Source organism: Penicillium griseofulvum (assembly GCF_001561935.1).
Source record: "Penicillium griseofulvum strain PG3 chromosome Unknown contig_80, whole genome shotgun sequence".
Classification (NCBI taxonomy): Eukaryota; Fungi; Ascomycota; class Eurotiomycetes; order Eurotiales; family Aspergillaceae; genus Penicillium; species Penicillium griseofulvum.
The window spans coordinates 945,600-960,018 of record NW_024467471.1 but is presented as its reverse complement, the minus strand read 5'-3'; the positions used below and the strand labels follow the sequence as shown (position 1 = coordinate 960,018).

General features: G+C 49.4%; 3 protein-coding genes across 3 annotated transcripts; 1 reads left to right on the top strand and 2 right to left on the bottom strand.

Moving 5' to 3' along the window:
* Positions 1–1,131: 1,131 nt before the first annotated feature.
* PGRI_013790 (GNAT family N-acetyltransferase) lies at positions 1,132–1,770 on the bottom strand (the record flags this gene model as incomplete). The annotated part of the gene is made up of 1 exon (XM_040789092.1): positions 1,132–1,770. The coding sequence occupies one exon, from the start codon at positions 1,768–1,770 to the stop codon at positions 1,132–1,134; it is 639 nt and encodes a 212-aa protein (XP_040646045.1).
* A 2,221-nt stretch (positions 1,771–3,991) lies between these two features.
* Positions 3,992–4,657, bottom strand: PGRI_013780 (uncharacterized protein; the record flags this gene model as incomplete). Its single annotated transcript, XM_040789091.1, has 1 exon — positions 3,992–4,657. One exon carries the CDS (start codon positions 4,655–4,657, stop codon positions 3,992–3,994), a length of 666 nt encoding a protein of 221 aa, XP_040646044.1.
* A 2,864-nt stretch (positions 4,658–7,521) lies between these two features.
* On the top strand, positions 7,522–14,145 carry PGRI_013770 (uncharacterized protein; the record flags this gene model as incomplete). The annotated part of the gene is made up of 6 exons (XM_040789090.1): positions 7,522–7,705; positions 7,773–7,959; positions 8,008–10,126; positions 10,221–12,047; positions 12,103–14,035; positions 14,096–14,145. 6 exons carry the CDS (start codon positions 7,522–7,524, stop codon positions 14,143–14,145), a joined length of 6,300 nt encoding a protein of 2,099 aa, XP_040646043.1.
* Positions 14,146–14,419: the final 274 nt, after the last annotated feature.

The window sequence follows — 14,419 nt, the reverse complement described above, 5'->3', positions numbered from 1 at the left end:
AACGCCAGTTCGTAAGCATCGGATTTTATTCTTCTCATTCTCTTTACACTTTCTCTTTTCATCTCTGATGGGGCTAGATCAATCCTAGCAAGTAGAGTTTACTCGGCCTTCCGATATTATCTATCCTATAATATAAAGAGGGATCTTCTATTTAGATTAATTGTTGGAGCTTCGGACCAAACTAACAAGCGAATTCAGCTACACATCCAAAAAAAGGGGTCCACTTTAATATCCAGATCTCTTCCTCTTAGAAGTATAATTATATAAAAAAAATATAGAACCGTTCGTCCGAACAGGTTAAATGACGAACATATTGATTGATCACATTGGGCCAACACGAACGCCAACACGAAATGATACAAAATAGAAAATAATAGCAATTTAAATCGGAAAATCCGGGATGTGCCGGAGATTCCTACCTAGGTAGTAAGTCAAGGTATATGACTAGTTAATTAATTTAGAAACTTGCCTCGGCGAAACCGAAACCATAAAAAAAAAAAAGAAAAGAAAAACAAGGGTGGGCCATATTAATGTCCCACATAATAGATGTGCAGATACGATGTAGATTAACCGGGATTGACACGGCATATCCCCAGTTTTTTATTTTCTTTTTTTCCTGATAGATCAAGGAATTGGCAGGGCTGTCTACTTGTCTCAGGAAAGATAAAAATCTGATTCTTCGAGTCTCAGATATCGTTTAAGAAACATCTTTGCACGGGGCTTGGCGTTAGACGCCTTTTTTGCCCACTTTTGAATGTTTTTTTTTTTTTTTCTTTTTTTTTTTGGTACCGTATGTGGAGAGGTTCGAGATGCTAACCTTGGTACTCTGAATATATAGGTGGGTGTGATGGATCAACTATTATCTATTAAGGTAAATGTACCGACAGCACAAACTGTCAATCGCGTGGCCATAATAGGTTAACGCAAGGTCTGCGTTATGTCCCACAGTGGCTTGTGCAGGGTTTAGTATAGATCACTTTAACTCATTTAACAACCTCTTTTTTGCCTTTCTCCCTTACAGAGTACTCTTACTAAAATTACCCAACAAGGAAGGTCGAAATCAAAATCAAGGATCAAGATATACTTGTCATTGAAGCAGAGAAAGCACCTTGCGTTCTATCAACTGCATATCTAGGACGATTGGTTCTCCGTATTGCACTGAACTTGTCTCCACTCGTTCTTCAGAATAGACATGTTGATCTCGTCCCACCACTCGCCGTCCTTGTAATGGCATTCCCTCCTTCTTCCCTCCAAGAAAAACCCAAGCCTGTGACACAATACGCTCACTCGTACGTTCCACGATAGAACATTCATCTCCACCCGATGTAGACCCACACTGTTGAAAGCCCATTCCAAAGCCCAGTTGATGGCCTCGGCTTCATGGTGTTGATACCTCTTTAGGATCCCGATTCCCAGCTTTGAGCATCGATGATGTGCCATATCTCGATGAGAAGTCTCTAAGAAAAGTGTTCCGAAAGGTACCATCTCGTCAGTGCCCTCATCTAGTCCGTAGATAATCACAAACAGATGTGAGTTCCTCTGGAGATATTTGGCAACGTCGGAAGTGAAGTTGAGGTCCATAGGTCGTGGGGTTGATGCGCATAGGTTGATTATTGAGGATGAATGTCGTTGAACAGAATTGAAAAACTCATCATGATCTTTAGGATTGTAGCCGATGAATTCTAGGTTCGTAGATCGAAATGCGTTTGGGGGAAGCTCTCTGCTAGATGAATCTGTAGAGGTGTTCGAATCAGAATCCATACTTTTCATGTTGAAGAAAAGGATATGGATAGATAGAGATAGTGAGAAAGATGATGGAAAAGTTACAAGTGACAGTTTATATAGACAGCTATTGAATGTTTGTCGTTCTACAAACACAGTTCTTCTCTTGCTCTTCACAACTACGCCACGCTGTTCATGTTTGCCTTCTTTCCATACATAATGTCTACCACGTGATTTTTTCTGCCATATATCCCCCCTACTTCATTACTTCTGGTTCACATAGTAACAGAAGTAAAGCCATGGCCAATGAGCAGTCGCGATCTAATGTATAATTCCAGGTGTTCCGTTTTTGGGTTAGCGGACCCATAATAATAACGTCTTGTAATTGGTTGCCTCGGATCTCACGAGCATGTACCAATAGGAAGTAACATCTTTTACATCGGCTCCACTCGTATACAACTTTAACACCATCCACGTGACTTTGTTGCATACTTGCCGGATTTCCTGTCTGATTTCTATTTCTCCAGACATTAAGAAACTTCATCAGATTGGGAAATGCGCCGATCAAGCCATGCTGCCACACACGGCTCAGTTGAATATAATACCGAGCTCGAGGTTGTCCTGGAGAGCCCTGCTGATGGGGAAGTCAGCTTGGCTTTCCCTGAAGGCGGCCGAGAGGCATGGATTTGCTTAATAGGGTCATCTCTGATGATGTTCCCATCATTTGGTTTTCAAACTGCAGGTGAGAAAGATACCCTCTTGAGTTATTCTCACACTGGACACGACAACTCACCCTTTTAATGATCTATTTAGTCGGATCGGTCCAGGATTATATCAGTACGCACCAGCTGTCCGAATACGGGGATCGTGATGTTGGTTGGATTACTGCAGTACTTGTATTCTTGACATTGTTCCTCGGTGTTCAAGTCGGACCGCTCTTTGATCGCTACGGGCCTAGAGTCTTGTTGATCTCTGGTTCCGTTACCAATTTCATTTCCTACCTTCTCCTCGCCGAATGCTCGAAATACTGGCACTTCATGCTTTGCCTTGGTGTGCTTTGTGGCATGTCATCTGCAATTATAACTACAGTGGCAATTGCAGTTCTTAGCCATTGGTTCAACCGAAGACGCGCCTTTGCCTCTGGAATTTGTATGGGAGGATCATCAGCAGGCGGTGCGATTATCCCCCTGATGTTACGATCATTGTTTGAACACTACGGCTGGAGGTGGGGTATCAGGGCTGTGGCTTTTATGGCTTTGGGATGCTATGCGGTGGGTATTGTACTTGTTCGAGGCCGCCTGCCCATTGGGAATAAGAGCAGAGTGACTATCGATTTTGCAGCATTCAAGTCACCCCGGCTTTGCTTCCTTGCCCTCGCCGTCTTCTCATTTGAGTTCATCATATTCGGTTGTGCTGCTCTTCTTCCATCTTATGTCCGCTATAGTGGTTTCTCGGTGGATTTGCAGTTTTATTCCCTCACGGTCCTAAACAGCATGAGTCTTCTCGGGAGAGTTCTTCCGGGGCTTGCTGCTGATCAACTTGGTCGATTCAACGTTTTACTGTCGTTGGTTGTGCTCACAATTATAATAATGGCTGGAGTTTGGTTGCCATATGGGTCACACAGCGAAGGTACCATATATGCAGTTGTCGCAATCTTTGGATTCGGTTCTGGAGGATGGTTATCGCTTGCTCCCGTCTGTGCAGGCCAGCTTTGTGACACGAAAGACTATGGACGATTTTATGGTACCATTTATAGCGTTGCCTCGTTCGGGGTGTTGCTCACTGTGCCTGTTGGAGGACAATTGTTGCAATCGACCACTCCCAGGGTGCTCATTGGCTTTTACTCAGCCGTGCTGCTTCTCGGGCTCATCAGCGTTGGAATGTCTCGATGGGCGCTTTTGGACTGGAAATGGAAATGGAAAGTCAAGGTATAGGTAGACCAGATGATTACTTAGTCATGGCCTTGCATATCACCATTCGTGTTGCGAACCTTCTGATTTGCGTCTGTTGTATTTCTACCTTCAATTGCAATTTAACTAGTCACTCTCCGTAAAAAAAGGCTCTATCTCAATTCCATTTCTTGTATCTCTCAGAAGACCCAGAAGCGAGTCCGAAGAGCTCCTGATCTATCTTGATACTATCTTCGTATCCCTATCTTGCCCATGAACAAATCCGGCTTGCCATACCATGCATTTCCCGCCTATTATTTACAATTTGTCACGAAGGCAAGGGTGAAAGCCCTAAGCGCTGCACTGGTGGCAGACATACTTCAGGATATCAACGGCACAAAAGTGGTGCATACCGGAGAATCTGGCGCGAACGGCCATCGAGTGAATTGCATCATAATTTGAGATCCTTCCTCTTGTAGGTCCGCGGAGACCTTTCGTATCCGTTGGTCCTCGGGTACGTTGATGTGATCTACAATGATTCCGACATTTTGCTCCTCGATCTCGATCATTCGCTGCGCACACAGTCCCGAATATCGGTCCTGCCAAGCACCATGGTAGAATGGAGACTGGAGCATCAAGGAAACAGCCTTCCTGCGGATGAAGGGATGGCGACAGCGAGAAGCGGCGAGGAACATTGGAGGTGTGATTCCAAGATCGAAGCTGAAAAGCAGGCTGAATGCCTGCGATTCTCTCTTCCACATCTCGGTGACGCCCTCGGCGAGGTTGACAATGGTTCGGAACTGGTCGGTATAATGATCGAAAATACTCTCAGATTGCGAGTAATATGTTTCAGCAATAATAGAGCAGGTATGGAAGTACAGCTCTAGCAATTTGCGTGTGCATTCTCGTATGATTGGGGACTCGGTCGGGAAGTCTGAGGCGTCTAACGCCGCTTTCCACTGACGTAAAATGGTGATAGGAGGTTGCAATGGCGATTGGGAATCTGAGGTCTGCTCCTTCTCCATGTAGGAAAAGACGTAATTCATCGCTCGGTCAAAATCATTCCGGGCAGAATCGAGGGAAGGATATAATGAAGGGATTATAGGAGGTGGTAGACATAACGGAACGCCGAGGTTCATTAATTTGTGGCGAGAATCCATACATATAGAAAATTGCACCCGCAAGCGTTGGAATATTGGTGTTATTTGGTTGTTGATAAACTGTAAGGTTGGGCGAGAATATTCCTGTAGTTTGTTATAGGCGTTGGTGCGATATCTCCACCAATACAGCAGCCTCAGGCCGGCTGTGAGATGGAGTAAACATGCAGCATCACCGCTTCGAAATTGTTCGAAGCAAACGAAAAGGAGACAGAGAGTCATGGTGATGTCAGGTCGTGATGACATGTTGGGAGACTCGGTCTGAATGGATTTAATTGCGGCTGTATAATGTTTCAGAGCCAGCATCTGGGCCATGATCTGGGCGTGCTTTCCTGATCGGCGAACTGAAGCACAGGCATCAACTGGCTCTTGACTTTCATGCAAGGAAGCTAACGCAGTCAAGGCGTGCTTGACCGGCGCTTCGCTATGGCCAAGCTGAAGAAGGATGGAAATCCAAGAGCTGGCATCCCGATGGCCAAATATTCGATGGCTAGTTCGGCTGCGGAAATACAAAAAAGCTCGCCGCTCTTCGTCGTTCAGACAATCAGGGAACAGGCTGCGGCTAAGGGGGACCGGGTAGCCCTCACAAATCCTTTTCGTTGCTACACAGCGCAGACAGGAAGGTCTCTGCTCATCACATTTGACGTGCCTAAGAGTAAACTGTTAGTAGTGCCGACCTCCTGTAGCTAGACTTGATGAGCACACACACCGGGATCTGGAGACTGTTAGTGATAGGCCGAATGGGTTAATTCAGGATAACGTACTTGCAGGTGAAGCAGCCGCTCCGGGTCTTGCGACCAGACCTCATGACGGCTAAGCCAGCAGCAGGTATTTACAGTTGCACGTTCATAGCCCAGATGGATTTGTGCAGGCAGGTTACAAAGTCAGGGAGCGATCGCAGCGAAGGAGGTTCGTCTCGCTGACAGCAATGCTGACTAAGGCGTGGCGAAACCGATGATTACTTCCAAGGTTGAATTCGAAATGGTTCAAGCGACTCTCTAAATCTCCTGTCTTCGATCATTGTACCTGCTTCGAGAAGCTCCAGGAAATGCGGTCCAGCCCCAACCCCTTTCTAGCTCGGAGGACGTCAAGTTTCACAGTGCGCTTAATTTTCTAATTGATCAACACCTTTCTCATTGGCCCGGGATGTGCCGTAGCGACCCAAGAAATCAAAACCGTTAAACTACACAGTATGAGCCGAAGTCTTACGACAGAGTCGGGTTTTACCCGCACCCATCTCAAATATATATCACCACTTTCAACTATATGTACACTTGGCGACGATTACCAACGATGCGGTATATAAAATCTTCCCTTGACACCTTTGCATATGTTCTCGTCTAGGTACGTCTATTCATTCTCATAATGTCAATTCTCCTCTCATCCTCACCATCGGGGGCGGTGTCATGAGGCTTATGTTAACACGGCCTCAGAGAAACATTCCTAATACTATCCAACTCCTCCATCAGTCTGTTGGACACTGCTTCGGCCGTGCTAGAAGGACAGGGGGCTTCCATAGACACCAGTCGTATTCTGCGTGTCGACTACGTAATAAAGTCGTACACCAGGCTCGTGACAGATGAATGCAGTGGTGGCGGGCTGAGAGATGAGTGCATCCACTTAGCCCATCGGAACTCGGGATCCTTTCTGTGAACGACCAATTCATACTGTGATATGTTACGGCATCATAACATCGTAGACATCATAGAATGAACTTGCGCAAAAATAAGTGCTTGCTGACTCCTGTATCTGACCAGCCCTGGAGCATCTGGGCACAGTCGTTACCCATCTTGATGCAATATACGCGTCAATATAGTCAGATGGAATTGTCTTGTTTAAACTGTCCCCTGACCATTGCGTCGATGTCAGAAGACGTTGACAATCTAGATCATGGCTATAACGTTTTCAGAAGAGCTGTTAGATGAATGTCATCATCTACCGCAGCATCTAGACCAAAGGAGCATTGCGTCGATGTCAGAAGACGTCGAAAATCCATATCATGGCTGAACGTTCTCAGAAGAGCTTCTAGATCTAGGTTCCGTCGATGTCAGAAGACATGGGATCTAGATCATGGCTGAACGTTAGAACTGTTAGATCTAAGCTACGTCGATGTTAGAAGACATTGGATCTAGATCATGACTGTAACGCTTTTGGAAGGGCTATTAAATCTAGTTCATGGTCTACCACAGTATCTAAGTCAAAGGACCGTGGTAGTGACCCATTGAAACAAAGAAATTACGTGAGCAGTGGACTGACAGACAAGTAAACTAGACGAATGGGAACTGAATATGAAGTGTTCGTAGGATCAGGAAACATTAGATCGATTGTGAATAGAATACTACAAAGAAGTTACTAAAAGCTAGAACCCTCAAAAGGGTATGATTTCTGCCCGTTTTGACCGCCATCCTATGACGACGTAGCTCGCCACATAGCTTGAACGTCATAACAGAACCAGCTCGAAGTGAAGGTTCCATGGCTACAGACAGAGAGGAATATCCACAGGATTGGATTACCCGCACAAGAACATCCATGGGAATCTGTCCCTCTCTTCTATAAAAAGTCACTGTACCTGCCAAACCTGATCAACATCGTACCTACCAGAAAAACAAAGATCGTACAAGCCCCATAACCTTGACCTTGATTCTGTATTCAACATTCTCCTCTATATAAGTATGAACAATATCTGTTTGCCTGCTAGGGAACTCAGCCGTTCCCACATCACTTCATACCACTCCTAAGTATTAACAGCACAAATGTCTCTACTCACTACTCACTTTGGTTCAAACCACTGTATCGGAGGTGGCCTGCTCTCCAACAACCCAACTACTCGCTGTCAGCAGCTCTCCAAGATCAGAGATTACGCCAAATATGGTCGTTCCAGTCCCAAGAAAGCCCGGACATTGAGAAAGGCAACCTACAAGCAGAAACTCGAGCGTAGTAAACTCCCAAAAGGCAAGGAGCACATCCTGCAGGGTTGCATAGTACTCGTCTCATTAATATACAGCCGCTTCCCATGCCATTGACGCAAACCCCAAACAACTTGGCGGTCCGAGAGCCTTCAGGGTTCTATTGGCTGGGAAAGACGCCGTTGCCAACCGCAAAATCCACGATCCGTCTTCGTTCGAGGATGAAGGGGATTTCCTCTACTTTGCAGCTTTCGGCATACCTAACCGCCCGATCAAATTCAACAAGTAAGGAATTCTCTGACATGCTAGAACCCTTGCTGAGCCACTGGCTAGTACCTGGATCCAACCGGAAAAGATTACGCTTTCTGCGGAGAAGAACATCTACACAATTTCCACTGCAGATGAGAATGGAAAGCCTGTATCTCTGTATCTGAATTTTACCCTGCTGGAAAAACCCACAGGCTATCTTGAGGTGTCAGAGGGTGGATATGCGCTCCTCCTCCAACCCTATGCCGTCAGTTTCAATGTTCAAGCGTCCGCCAATTGTGGCGCGTATAAGTCTACGGGCAACCAGACGCTCGCCTGGGATGAGACGTCCAACCAGTGGATCTTCGCGACGTGGGATAGTTCAATGATATTCTCCTATGACACAGTCAGCATTTCCGGCCCCTTCGGGCCCAATCAAGTCAACGAGGTCGCATATACCGACATCCAGGACGATGATACCAGCTTTCAGCTGACCTCGGATCTCTACCCCACCGAGTACAGCTGCATCATGGACGGCACCAACCCCGATGGCAAAGTGTACTGTCTCACTACAGTGACTGATGCCAGCTACGTGCCGCCACCGCCCGAGGTGCGCGCGAATAGCGATATCAAATCTGTCTTCCCGCTTCAATCTCTTTTCAAATTCGACACGTATGGCATGTCGTTCACCGGAGCCTATATCGTGCCCAGCAATCAAGTCTACGGGGTCATCGGCACAGGCAACCTCCCAACCCCCAAATCTACCGAGTCCATCTTCAAGTCCTCGCTGGAACCAATGCCCCATGCCTTCCACTTCCCTGACACTCCAGATGCGACGTCCCTATCTGTCACGGGATTGCTCAGTCTTAATCCCATGGAGGACGATCCAAGCAGCCCCACGGGCTATACCGATGTGGTCTCGCAGGCGGCTAACAGTGATTTCAACGACATCGTCACGTTCTACATGGACCCCCAGATCCGCACAACGTTTGTGCAAGCCGCTCCCATCACACTCAGCGACCCCACCGTCCTTGCTATTGCCACGGATAGCCCCGATAACTCGTCTTTCTACACTCAACTGCAAATGCCCTACGTCACGGCTAGCTTGTCCCGCTCGACCCTGGACCAAGCGAAGCAGTGCAACGGATTGAGGGCGGAGGCGCAACTCCAAGGGATCCCCGCCGAGTCCCCCGTCTACCAGCGCCATTCCGATGCTCTTTACCGGCACCGCTTTCTACTAAATTTTCCCACTTTGCAGCAGTATCTCGACGATCAGGCTAACACGGACTACACCGCCGACATGTTAGCTGCTGCGGTGTATATGAAAACACAGATCGCGCAGGCGGCAAATGGGATGGGAGATAGCGGGGATCCCACGACAGCGGCACAGAATCTCAAAAATGCGCAGGCTGATATCGACTCGCTGTGCGCCTGGGCCACTGATCAAAAGCTCTGGTGGGCGTTTAACCTGTATTACTGGTGTACTCAGTACTATCTGCCAAATCTTTATGCGCAAATCACTAACGGTACATTGTCCGGTACCGTGTGCCGCACGATGAAGGCACTATCCGGTACCTTCGGCATGCTGGAGGGCAGCGCCCAGAACCCTAACGGCAAGTCCTTTCAGGAGGCCTTCAACGATGTAGTGCGCGTATACCAGATGATTAGCATCATCCCGCAGTTTGTCGACGTTAACGGTAACTCGGAGGAGTTCGACAGCATCTTGAAGGCGATGCTTGAGCAATTCCACGAGGACAACTCTAATAGCCTGGATCCTAACATCATGCAAGAGGCTGAAAATGCCGAGATGCTGGCGGCCAATGACGCCTTGCGTGGGGAATTCTTCCAGAGTCTTAAAACGGCGATGGTGAGTAACGGTGCGCTGGGGTCGTGGGCCGGGGTGGTCCAGCAGTGGGGTTATCTCAACCAGATGTCCCCTTGGTACCAAAAGCTCGTGGGAGCTGCGGGTGTAGCCGCGACCTTCTTGCGCAGCGTATGCGGGCTGCTCTTGATCTCTTCTATGGTTTTAGGTGGGGGCTGGAAACAGATGAGCCCTGAACAGAAGGCTGCGTGGATCGCCAGCGCAGCCGGCGTGGCGCTAACATTTGCCATTAAGGCTATCCAAGGTGCCATTCGCGTGACGATTTTCTGGGAGGATATTGGCAGCTATGCGGACTGTTTAAAAGCATTCTTTGGCTTCGATAGCGTGTTGAAGGAACTTCCGGCTGCTGCCTCTCGGGCAAGTCGCCAACCCAACCCAGAGAACGAATTTCCTACTTGCTAACTGTGCAAATCGATAGACCGAGAGTGAGTTCGCACAATGGTTCGTGCGGATGGGACCCGAAACGATGCAGATTACGGAAGATGCTATTACGGTCCCAATGAAGATCTTCGGCCGCTCAGCGGGCGAGTTCCTTACCAATGCTGTCGGGACCATCCTCGCCGGGGTTAACGTGGTGCTCAGTATTATCGACGCCGTCAAGTCCAATGATCCTGTGCAGAAGAGCATGGACTCAATGATGATCATTTCCAGTGGCCTCCAGATCCTGGCCACCGCGGCCGGATGGTTGGTCAGCGCCGAGATCGTGACTGGAGAGGCAGCTGTCACCATCTGCGACAGCGTCGCCGCCTGTGCCGGCCCGGCGGCAATTATCTTTGCAGCAATTGGTCTAGTGATCATGATCGTGATGATGTTCTTGCACAAAGACCCGCCCAACCCGGTCCAGGACTTTGTGGATAATTTGCCAGCCGGGCTGAAGATGGAATACGATACCGACATTGACTACTTCAATATCGTACCGCCCGACAGCTCGTCCACATCGCTCAACGGTGTCTCGTTCGAGCATCTGTCACTCGATTGGGGCCATAATCCATGCCTGCAGTTAGGCTCCGAGAATGCGTCCATACCTGACCAATTCGCCATCCAGGCCGCATCCGCCGTCACGTATCTGCCAGATACCTGCTGGTCCATCTGCACAGACTATCAGGGAAACACCAGAGTGTTCACATATGCCCTCGACGCCAAGCAAAACAATGTCACAGTGTGCCTTACACAGGCCAGCGATGGATCACTGCTGGCCGCGCCCCCGCCAGCCATGACAACCGTTGACGGTAGCGGCAACACAGTGCCCGTGGATCCCACGTTGTATGCAAAAGAGCTAGCAACGCAGCAATGGAGCTTTACCTGCCAGTCCACCCCCACAACTGTCAACCGATCGATCAACGGCAAGGACGTGCCCTATACGGTTTCGGCCGAGTTTGAGATCTCGCAAGGCGGCCAATATTTATATGCCGACGAATCGTATCAAACTGGGAACACGACTATTGGGCTACGGAGCATCCCAGACACCTGGATCCTGACCCTGCGTCCGGAGGGCCCTTCTCCCTTCACGTACGTGCAGCCCAACTGGACACTGACAACCCAGAGTACCGACGAGTCCAACTATGTCCTCTTCTCTGGGCCGACCTCCTTGCCGCTGGAGTGGGCCGTCACACCGGCGTTACCCGCTTTCCTTCAGTTGGGCGAGTCGACCACCGACGGCGGCACTATCTCACAGGTCTCCGGCATTTCCCCCACGGTGATGAGTGCTACGACCTACACGGTGACGGCCAGCATTACCATTATAGAAAAGATCTACCAGCAGACGAGCACTTTCTCTATCACCGTCACAGATCAAATCACTCCACCCAGTACCCCGGTACCTAAAGCTACACAAGGCCGAAGTATCACAATCTCCGACGGCGTCCCTGGCAACGAATCCACGCATCCACCTCCATCGACTGCGATGGGACCTGTCGCGGGACAGGCCGCTCAGCGGGCACCTGCCAAGGAAAATTCAGATGGCATCGAGACAGCGTATGAGCGGATGATGGCCAATGCCCCACCGTTCTTCAAATGGTACCAGACGCCGGCTGTGCCTCTGTCACAACATTACACGGCGTCAGCTGCCATTTCAAAAATGCAGAACTCGTTGACAGGATGGTGGCGCGGTGGCAACTTTGAGTCACTCTACTTCACCAATCCCTCCGCCGGCCCGTCAATCCAACCCGGCGATCCCTGCGACTATCACGACGCCGCAAATGCGTATGTGGCGCAGGCAATTAGCAACGGCGATGGCTATGCAAAGGTGAGACGGGTAAATTGGAGCTAGCAGCTAGTTTCTTCTAATGGTTTCTAGCTAGCCCTATTGTAACTGGAGCGCAACGCAAGAGACCATTGACACTTTCAACACCGCCCTGTGGGATTGTAATATTGATCGCTACATCGAATGGCTGCAGTGGAGCGGCAGCGCCTCCGTCACCGGGGGGCTATGCACCTGCGACCAGTACATCAGCTCCATTAAATCTGCGGACTGGCTGTCCGAGAAAGCGGCGGAGCAGGCTGACGGGCTGTGGCCCGACCAAAGCATGGAGATGTTCTTCCATTTCTTAAAGCTAGCCGCACTAGGTGCGACAGAGGATCAAATCAGCGATATCTACACCGCCATAACCGTCCGCACTGCGCCGTCGCAGACAGTCCTCGATCCAAGTGGCTTCTCCGACATCACGCCATCCACCTGGCAGTCCTATCGATCCTATCTGGAATCTGGTAATATCCAAGTGTCGCAATTAAACGTGTCCAACCTTGGGGAAAGCCGTATATGGTACGAGGATGAAGATCCCGTCCCGGTCACAATGACAAGCTATGCCGACACCGGTTTTCTGCGTGACACCGGCTACTATCAGGCACCACCATCAGGATGCTGTCTCCGCAGCACAAGCCAGGTGTTAATGGAGGATGGTAGGACGCTGAAACCGATAGCAGCCGTCAAGCCGGGTGACTGTGTGTGGAGTGTGACTGCCAATAGCGCACGACAGGCACCACAAGTAGCCTTCATCTCGCAGCCGACTCGCAATCGCAGGAACTTGTACGCATACTCCTACATGCCTGACGTTCTTTTCACCGACACACATCCGCTTTACCTTGGAATCGATGAGCACGGATTTACCTTGATCGGATTCGTCGACGTACAGAAAGCCCTTTCCGTCAATCCCTTATGGGCATCCTTCACCATCGAATCTGTGTCCCGCGACGAGCTGATTATGGTAAGTCCAGACCAGAACGACGAGACGCTATTCGACCTGGTCTTCGATCAGAGCACGGATTGTCTAGCTTCGCCTCCATGCTCGCTGCCCACCTACACGGTCCGCAGTAACAACGGGCAGGAGCTCCGCGTCTGCAGCGAGGCTCCTGACCCAGCCATGCTTCTACCGATGACGGCCTTTGTCCTGGCCGTGGCGAAGGAATTGGGTGCGTCGAGCGATACGCTGGGCTTTTTTCCCGATGGACTTGCCGCTGGAGTTTTGGACTATTCTGCGAGAATCCGACGACACCGCTCCGTCTGTGCCAACGCAATCGTGACTGAGAGTGATGCAGAACTAAATAAGGAATCGCTTGGCATGTCGACCGCAGTTGCGGTCCTCTCTGACTCGCAGCTCAGCCCCCAAGTCGTGGCCGACTCAATGGAAGCACTCATTATGTCTCTGGGTCTATCAATGCAAATCGCAGCAGACAATGGCTGGCAGCAGATCTCACCAGCCCTCAACACGCACACCGCACCGCATTTATATTCAGTTGTGTCAACGCATTTCCTCCAGTTGACCCAGCCAGCCCTACTCACCCGATCTGCTCAGCTCCCGCGGGCATACCATCAAGTTCTACCCCTATTGCGAAAATCTCTATTAGACCCGTCAGCCACAGTTGATGTCCAAGTCTGTCAAGCAGACCATGCCCCTACGCGTCGGAGGGCTCAGATTCACAGGCTAGGACCGCACTTGTTCCAGCTTCGTGCGGACATTACAATGACAGAGCAGGAAGCACAGCCGACAGACCAATCGTATACGGTGACGCTCACGATAGGGTCCGACATCATTCTCACGGCGACAGGTAGTCTCACCCCCGACGCGGATGCGCGCTGGCCTGTTTATCTTACCCAGCTCAACGGTGCTAGCCAGGAAATGTTGCAGGATGTGGGGACTTGGCATGTTGGTTCGCTGATGGTTACTTCAGGGACGGTGACGCGAGAGCATCTCAATATCGCGGAGACTTGGGGGTTAGTAGATGATCGAGATGATGGTGATTGTATACGACCAGAGGTTGTGTGGAGCCGTGCTACTAAATATGCTGACTGTTTAGGACATGCTGTTGGAAGAGATATCGTTGCGTCGGTTATCGGTGGTGTGTGAACCTGTAATTGTGTCCACAACTTTCTTGTGGTTTTTTGCGATGATCGCAGGCTTGAAAAGTTTAACTGTATCTTGCGATATGAGAAATTGTTTACTGCTGACTTGCAATACTGTTTTTTGACAGGTTATTCCAAACTTCGAGTCTTTTTGCTGTCGAAGGTTCACCTAACATTTTCAGGTATAAAAGTGAATATCAATCAATCCCTTACAGCTATTTGCCCAGCTATACTCCATGTTCTCTCCCATCTCAGCATCGTATAATTCAATGTTTGTC